The 8,624-nt window shown below is 48.0% G+C and overlaps 1 protein-coding gene across 1 annotated transcript; it reads right to left on the bottom strand.

Moving 5' to 3' along the window:
• Positions 1-800: 800 nt before the first annotated feature.
• On the bottom strand, positions 801-7,760 carry Prdm14 (PR/SET domain 14). Its single transcript, XM_055603576.1, has 7 exons — positions 7,124-7,760; positions 6,531-6,584; positions 6,279-6,436; positions 5,072-5,342; positions 3,668-3,870; positions 1,543-1,644; positions 801-1,025 (listed from the first exon to the last, which is right to left on the bottom strand). The coding sequence occupies exons 1-7, from the start codon at positions 7,758-7,760 to the stop codon at positions 801-803; spliced, it is 1,650 nt and encodes a 549-aa protein (XP_055459551.1).
• Positions 7,761-8,624: the final 864 nt, after the last annotated feature.

The raw sequence follows: 8,624 nt of genomic DNA, 5'->3' as shown, positions 1-8,624 counted from the left end.
TCGTGTGGTCAGCTAGGAGAGAAAGGAATGAAAATGAAGATGAAACAGTAATACACCTCAGAAGATTTATAACGTATTAGCATATTGAATCTCTAGCTAGTATGAACTTGCTCAGGTGTGATTAGCTTATTCCTATAATCCAGCTCCAGCACTTGTGAAAATAAAGAGGATCAGGAGTTCAAGGTCACTATCAGGTATATCACTAATGTAAAGCCAGCGTGGGTGACCAAAAAAAGACAGGGGGAGAAAGAGAGAGACAGAGACAGAAAGATAGAGAAAGGCCAAACCAACAATAACACCAAACCCAAACCCCAGAACCAGGACCTGGAGAGATGGCGCAGCAGTTGAGAGCACTGGCTGCTCTCGAGGAGGACCCGTGTTCGATTGCCAGTGCCTACATGGTGGTTTGCAACCATCCAGAAGCGCAGTTCCAGAGGAGCTGACGGCTTCCTTTGGCCTCCACGTGCACTAGGCATGCAGCTCACATACACACACGAGGCAAAACAAACACTCATGCACAGAAAATAAAATCAGATCTTTAAAACAAAACACTTTTTGTCGTTGCTCTGAAGAAAATAGTCACCCTCTACAGACACTTTATAACTGGGCGTTCAAGGCAGACAGGAGAGGAAGGGCCTTCTTTTCTGTTATCACAGGATCCAGGACCTTATTCCTAGGGTTTCAGGCCAACCACTCCATTCTCCCAGTTCTCACTGAACACCACAACCATCTGTCCTTGTGACACAAGCCCATCAGCAATTAGTCCCTGGTCTTCCCCTGGCTCTGCTCTTGGAGAGCCATCAGGCTTTATGAAGCTTCATGTGGGCGTAGAAAGCATCTTGATCCAGGAAGCCTTTCCCACAAACACTGCAGGAGCTGTGGTCATCCTCCTTGTGTGAGCGCCGGACATGGCTGTCATGGGCGGCGTGGGATGCGAACGGCTTACCGCAGTGCTTGCACTTGAAGGGCTTCTCGCCGGAGTGCTGGCGGATGTGTGTGCGAAGGATGCTGGAGGCGGTGAACTTCTGCAGAGGGCAGAAAGCGGGAAGAGCCAACTTTGCACCATTCAGCAAAGGGGTTCATTTCACCAGAATGGGCAATCGGCCTTTTATTTCTTTAGATTGAAAATTCTAATTATGCAAGGTAGCGGTGGCACACACCTTTAATCCTAGCACCTGGGAGGCAGAAGCAGGTGGATCTCTGTGAGCTAGAGGCCAGCCAGGTGTAGTGAGTTCCAAGACAGTCAGAACTACATGAAAAAAATCCTGTTTCAAAAAACTAGAGAGAGAGAGAAGCTCTGATTTTAAATCTATAGAGAACATTTGTGGTCAACAGCTGTGAACTTAATGAGCCTACCACCAAGCCCAATGACTTACGTTTGATCCTTGGGACAAAACAAAAAGGAAACTAATTAGAACCTGATGGATTTGCTTAAAATGTGTATTGGCTGGTAATCTGATGTCTACCCAAGCTGAATTAGTTATAGGTGAGGCTTTATGCTCCCTGTTACAGATGGCTGGTGCCAAAGATGGTCTCACCTACCTTGGTACAGTACACACACTGGTACGGCCTGTCACCAGAGTGGACTCTCATGTGCTTGTTCAGGCTGGAAGACTGAGAGAAACTTTTCCCACACGTTGAACACTATGGAGAAAACAAAAAAACAGCGTTGGAATTCCATCTTCCCCCAACAATTCTGTCTCAATATATTTATCATTTGTTAGAGAAAGGATCTTTCTAGGTAGCCCTGGCTGTCCTGGAACTCTCACTAATGTAGACCAGGCATGCCACAAACTCACAGAGACCTGCCTGCCTCTGATGCTCATGTCCGTGTCTGGCTAAAATGCACTTTATTTAATATTAGTGTGTGTGTGTGTGTGAGAGAGAGAGAGAGAGAGAGAGAGAGAGAGAGACATGGCACATGTGTGGAGATCAGAAAACCAAACCACTTTAGAATTGGTTTCTCCTTCAACTTTTGGTTTCCAGAAACGAACTCAGGCTGCCAGGGCAAGCATTTTAACACAGGCTGCCAGATTGACAGCCCGAGAACTCTTTTCTTCATCCCACGCACATCTATGGGTGTCCATGCCACTGGCTGAGTGTGCCAGGCTTGCCTGAGACTACACAGCTCAGGTCAGCCGTGAAGCCGCCTCGGGCATTCCTGGGTCCAGAGACTGCAGAGCTCCCACATCTGGCAGAATGAAGGTGTCAAGTAGGTACCCCGAATCTTTTGATGTTAGCCCTTGGCTGTTGCTCAGTGGTGGGGCACCTGTTCAAAATGTGCTCAAACTGCATGCAACTACTAATACCCAAACTGAAAACAAACCCGAAATCCAAAGTTCTGTGTGTCTGTTTCTTCTCCCTCTGGTGAAATCAAGTATTAATGTTGACTTTTAAAAACAAACAAAAAGCCCATGAACTCCCAGGACAGGACTGTCATATGGGAAACCAAGGGAAATTCAGGGTGTGGCATTCTTGGAGCGGCCTCTTGCTTTTGGGAGGCATCTTGGATGGAGATTTAAAACCCAGGGTTGACCAGCACTTTTGATAATCATGAAGGGTGAAGGAGGAAGCAACTTGGCAAACTCCTGCGGAAGAGAAGGGACCCAAGAACCTTCCCGTGGCTGGGGAGATGCAAAATTGGGTGCAAAAGCATGAGGGGTATGTCTTCAAAACCCCAGCAGCCATTTAAATAGACAGGTGTGTGTGGCCAAGCACATCTTTTTAACCCCAGGGATCTGGGAGGCAGAGACAGGATGGCTGGGCTTTGCTGACTGCCAGGCAAGGTCCAAGTTCAGCAAGAGACCCTTTCTCAGAAGACTACTCAGAAAGTGACAGAGGAGAAATAGGCTCCAAACAGTCACCCCCCCACACACACACGGCAGCTGGCTCTGGTGAAGAGCACTTGACTTGCTATTCTAGCTGAGGATGTAGTCTAGTTCTAGTTTAAAATGCTTTATCAAAAACTATTACAGGGGGCCGGAGAGTCAAATTGGTTGGTAAGAGCGTGAACTGCTCTCTCAGAGTACCCAGGGTGGCTCACAACCATCTGTAACTCCAGTCCCAGGGGATGCACTGGCTTCTTCCGGCCTCTCAGGGCACTCTAGTCACACATGCACAAACCCACACATATGCACATAACTTTAAAAATACTGTAACAAAACCACGTAATCTCGTCTTTCTCTAAGGACGAGGTTGATTTTGTCCTTTTGACCGAGCCTGGCAGAGCAATGGGCATCCATGTTGGAAGGTGATGGCCGCCTGGCGCTGTCGCTGCTTCTCATCCTCACAAAGTCTTTGGTCTGTGATAGTGGCCGTCCTTTCTTTGGAGCATTTCAATGCTTCCTCTGTGCCTGTGGCTTGACTATGTAATGCCTGACTGGGTTGGAGCAAGGCACAGTTACCGAGTCCTTTCCCAGGCTGCAGGACAATCCCTGCCCTTCTGTGCTAGACCCACCTCCCTGACCTGGGAGACCACTCCTGCCGCTGTCTTCTCCTCTGTCCTGGGCACAGAGCCTGACACAGGCCCACCTGCCTCCTCCACAGTGCCATGGTGAGACGGGCATCAAATCCCCCCACCAGCCTCATTAGCTCTTCTCCGTGTGTTCGGGAGGATAGGGGGAGTGGAAAAATGGAAAGAGGGACATTAAAACCACCAACTGCTCACCAGGTAGGGCCGGTGCCTCTCGTGGACATGGAGAACGTGGATCCGGAGTCGGTCACGCTTCTCAAAGGATCTTTGACAGAAAGAACATGGAAATTTCCTGTCCCCCTTGTCCACACAGGGAGTGTACTTGAGGTGCTTATCTCTGTAGTATCTGTACGTAAACACCTTTCCACAGCGTTCGCATCTGTAACCTTCTGCAGACTCTGTCAAACACAGGGATGTGAGGGATGGAGGGCGTGTTAAACCATAGCCCCCCCCCCCCGCTTCACTGCCTCAAACAGGATCTGAAAAACCATAAATAGACACCATAGCTGAGCAAAGTGGCACACGCCTATGAACCCAGGCAGAAGAGGAGCACAAGGCCATTTCTGGCTGCATAGGACGTGTGAGGTCAGCCTGGACTACACCATCAGACATTGAAAGGATCTTGTTTCATTAATTCACAGGTCTGATTCTAACAGTTACTGAATCTTAACATCCCCCTCCCTCCAAAAAAAAATCAAATGCAGGCCTGGAGATAAGTTCAGCGGCACAGCGTCTTTGTGGCATTCTTGGAAGCACTTGGGAAGCTGGGGCAGAAGTTTCCAATATCTGGGCTATGTAGTGAGACTATGTCAAAAAAAAAAAAAAAAAGGCAAGGGAGGGAAGGTGTTGACAGCTGAAGTCTAGTCCAGCATTTTTCAAATTTGCCACAATTAGAGTTCATTTCAGGTGCTGGAAGTAGTGAGGTTTTGGTTGTTCTGTTTGAGACACAGTCTCACCATGTAACTGTGACCGGCCTGGAACTTCGTATTCTGTAGACCAGGCTGGTCTCAAACTCAGAGATCTTCCTGCCTCTGTCTCCCAAGCTCTGGGATTAAAGGCGTGCACAAAAGCCGGGTTTAGAGGCTGGAAGTATATGTAGCTCAATGATATGTGTATAGGAAGCAAGAGGCCTCAGTCAGAGAAAAATACAGTATTAACTGGATACATTATGCTACGTATAATGCATCTCTATAAAACAAAAGGTTAACTATGCTTATTATTTCTTAAGTGATTCTCATCAATATTTCCTAATTTCTTTTCTTTTTTTTTTCTTTAATGCCGGTCTCAATCGCTAAATTGATTTCCCACCCCCACTAAGTTCCTGCAGCTCACCATCTGAGAAAGCTAGCCTGAGCAGGGATGAATCAAACTGGCTCACCCACAGTAAAATTGGCATGCACTCATTTATTTTACTTTTTTTATTCTGGGGTGGTGGTGGGGGGAATGATAGATATTCATAAAAAGAGAAGCTGCAGGAAGATGGCAACACTCTGTCTCTACCGAGCGATCTTATTTGGTTTCCCTGAATTTCAGTTAGGAGTCTTTAGGGAACAAGCTTAGCCTAGATTCTCGCTGGACAGGTCAGCGGCAGGCACTCACCCTCAGCTGGCTCAGACAGCTGCTTGCGTTGCTCGGAGGCGACCTGGAGGTTCATGGGAATGTCCAGAAACTTCTCGTAGCAGCTCCCATACCACACAAGCAGCTCCTGGTTCTGGGAGATGTCTTTGCAGCTCTCATAAAATATCTGCCCTTGATGCTGCACGGCGGCCAGGTTCTGTTCCATGGGGAACCGGGCACAGTTGACGTAGGACATCCAGTTCCCAGAACCTTTCCCGTCGATAAAGTGGCTCAGGTGGCCATCTTCAAAAATCTAAATGGAATAAGATTAGAAGTAGCACATAAACATTTTTATTTTTATTCTTCTGGACGGGCTCTCATACAGGGCTATACAGGGCTGGGGACTTAACCCAGCATTTCAGGTAGATAAGGCAAGCGATCAGTCCCTCCGTAGATTAGGTAATAACATACTTTAAAATGGATTTATGCCCTTATCACAGTCTTGACCCCTGCGTTTCTATGGTTATCTTATGTTAATTTAGTTGGGCTTGGTGGTGCAAGGCTGTAATCCCAGTACTCTGGGAAGTAGAGGCAGGTAGATCTCTGTGAGTTCAAGGCCAGCCTGGTCTTTAAAAAAAAAAAAAAGCGTATAGATAAAGGTAAGAGAAATAAATGGGTTTTCTTTGACCCCGGCTCTTAAAGAGTTCTGAGGCGTTATCTTGCATCTAGTGTGCAGGCACTGGAGTGGAGCTAGGGTCTGACCCAGTGCAGCAGCTTTTCATGTAAACAACTGTTTAATCCTGGTCCTCCACAGTGCCTGAATTTCAGAGTATCTTCCTAAACTCTATTCCTAGAAGCTCAAGGCCAAAGCATTTAGAAGATTTTTAAGTTACCTGGTACATTCTGTCAAATGGTTCCTGTAAACGAAAAGCTGCCACCTCAGTAGCCTCCCTGAGGCAGCCACTAACTTGGAGAGTGTTGGCTTCTCTTGTAAGAAAGTAATATGAAAGTCTAAAAATTTATTTCTTCCCTTTTAGCACTCTACCGTACTGAAAGCACTTGGTTTTGTTTGTTAATATAACGTGGAGTTCTTGACCGGATTCCACACTGAGCGGGGTGCTGGTTTGAGGGAGCCCCAATTGTCTTTCTCAGCAGGGGGTGAAGGGCCTTCAAGCTACCGGGTCCCCGCCCCCACTACCTCAGGTCTTCTTTCAATTTCAGCAGACCCATCCATCCGCAGCACACTTACTTCCCACATCCGAGAATTGTCCCTGTGGGTCTTCACTTCGCTGGCATTGACCACTTTACCTTGGAAAGGCCCAAACCTCACTCCTTTGGCAATGAAGTTGCTACAGAAGACACCAAAGTGTGGGACATCACCAAACGCTGTCTGCATGAGGCAGAGACCTAGGCGAATCCAAGGCAGGAGAGAAGAGGAGAATGAGCAGAGCGGTGGAGCATTAGTTCTGGGAAATAAATCCAGGCAAAAAGTGCAGCCTACCTTCTGGAAGCTGAAGAGGGTCTTTGTCCGGGGTTTTATTAAGATGATTAGACCCTGGAAAAAAGACAACCTTAAATTATTCTAATTAAAAATAAACGTATGATGAGTTGCCTTCCTGAGGGGGTTCCCTCAGTCCTTAGAGACTGCTTTAGATTTAATATGTATTATCTATCCTTTAATGTTTTTCTTGCTCCTTTGACAAAGGCTTTTTTTGTACACAATTGCTCCTTTGAGACTCAGAACACCCTTCGGGCAAGGTTCGGTAGGCAATGGACTTCCTATTTTGCAAACTTGAGAATCATAGGCAATGCTTTTCTGAGGCAGAGAGCTGCCAGGTAGGCATTTCTAGAGGCCATCGTGTAGGTACTTTTTACATCCCCAAAGACCACCCAGCGAAACCATTTTGCTCCTAGTCCTCAGAGCGCACTAAAACCAGCCTCTGGAATTACACAGTTGAGCAAGGAGGACCTGAGAAGCCAGCCTAGAGCCTGAGGTTTCGAGGTACACATAACCCAGACAAGATCACCTTTTAAACACCGCGTGGCCAGGACCTGTTCCACCCAACCCCGACCCCCGGATGCAGATGCCCTTACCAGAGCCGTCTGTGGGAACCAGGATGCCTGAAATTGCGTGGAGTAGGCCGGCCGGGTGCCCCGGGCTAGCGATGGCTCCGTACAGAACGAAGCGCAGCTCCTCCTCTGTGAAGCTGAAGCCGCGAAGAGGCGGCTTCCCTTCTTGGTTCAGGGTTTGGGGGGCAGGTAGTGACTGGGAGGCCTTAAAATCAGTTGGTAGAGAAGCAATACTCGGGGATGGCAGACGTAAAACTTCTGCTCCCCACCACTGACCTCTGTTGGATTGGCCACCGACGGGGACCAAATTCTGGCTGCTGGAACCGGAGTCAGTGCTGTACAGAAACTGTGGGACCTCAGGAGTAAAGCGAGGAATTGGGTACCAAGGTGACAACTTGTTGAACCAGGGCAGATTGTAGAGCGCCTCGCTCTGCAAGGGAGGAGCCATCATCCGAAAAGCATTGTGGGGGGCTATCGCCTGAGACGCAGACACTGCAGCCGCCAGCTTCCGAGGCTGAAAATCCTCCTCCATTGCCGCGAGGTTCCCGCAATGACCGTAGCCAGAGAGAGGGGCGTAGCAAGCAGCCAGGTGCTGGCGGGGTGCTGGCAGGTAGCTCGCTTGGTCCTGGGACTCGGTCTCACCCGGAGGCGGTAGGGCCATTGCAGGCTGAGCTTCACAGACCTGTGGGAAACCGAGGTCGCTGAGTTCGGGAGCCCAGCCAGGCCCAGGTCAAAGCCAATGAGCAAACTTCCCAGTTCCATCCCGCCAACTCTAACTTGGAAAAATAATGCAAAAGGCACACGTTGTTTTATATATATATAAATATATATGTATAAATACATCACAACATTTATATATTATATAAATTTATAATAAACATATTATGTATTTTATTATATATACTTATATATATATATATATATATATATAATCCCGCTGGACATGGTGCTGCACCCCTTTAATATCAGTACTCAAGAGAGGCAGAGGCAGGCGGATCTCTGAGTTCGAGGCCAGCCTGGTCTACAAAGTGAATCCAGGACATCCAGGGCTACACAGAGAAACCTTATCTCGAAAATCAAACCAACAAAAAATCCCAAGTCGTTTGATTTTTCCCAAGTGAAGACTCGGGATCCAGATGCCGGGGTGAAACCTGCTAGCTCAGAGAGGCAACCAGCTGAACCTCCCTACTCCGAAGGGGGAAAAAAAACCAAAACGTAAAAGCTAAAAACCAAAAGCTCAAAGTCCCAAAAGCCAAAAGCGTGCTACTTCACCCCCAAAAGCCAAAGAGCTCTTCTTCTTCACACTGTCTTAAATACTCTTCTCTAAAAGTCCTTCCTTTTTGTTGAATCCCCGCCGTCTGCCTCAGCGTCGCCAGACTGGATGGTGCTGGCTCAGGTCGCCTTCTCCTTTGCCCCTGAAAGTACCTTGGACCAAGGAATGCCTGTTTCCGATACCTGCTGTCCACACTGACCCCGCAACTTGGCTCCTCCTCCCTTCTAACTCTCGGTCCACGCTCCCCACGGA

Source organism: Psammomys obesus, unplaced genomic scaffold (genome assembly GCF_907164565.1).
Source record: "Psammomys obesus unplaced genomic scaffold, mPsaObe1.curated_primary_1811, whole genome shotgun sequence".
Lineage (NCBI taxonomy): Eukaryota > Metazoa > Chordata > Mammalia > Rodentia > Muridae > Psammomys > Psammomys obesus.
The sequence above is the reverse complement of the archived record's forward strand: the minus strand, read 5'-3'. Positions and strand labels throughout refer to the sequence as shown.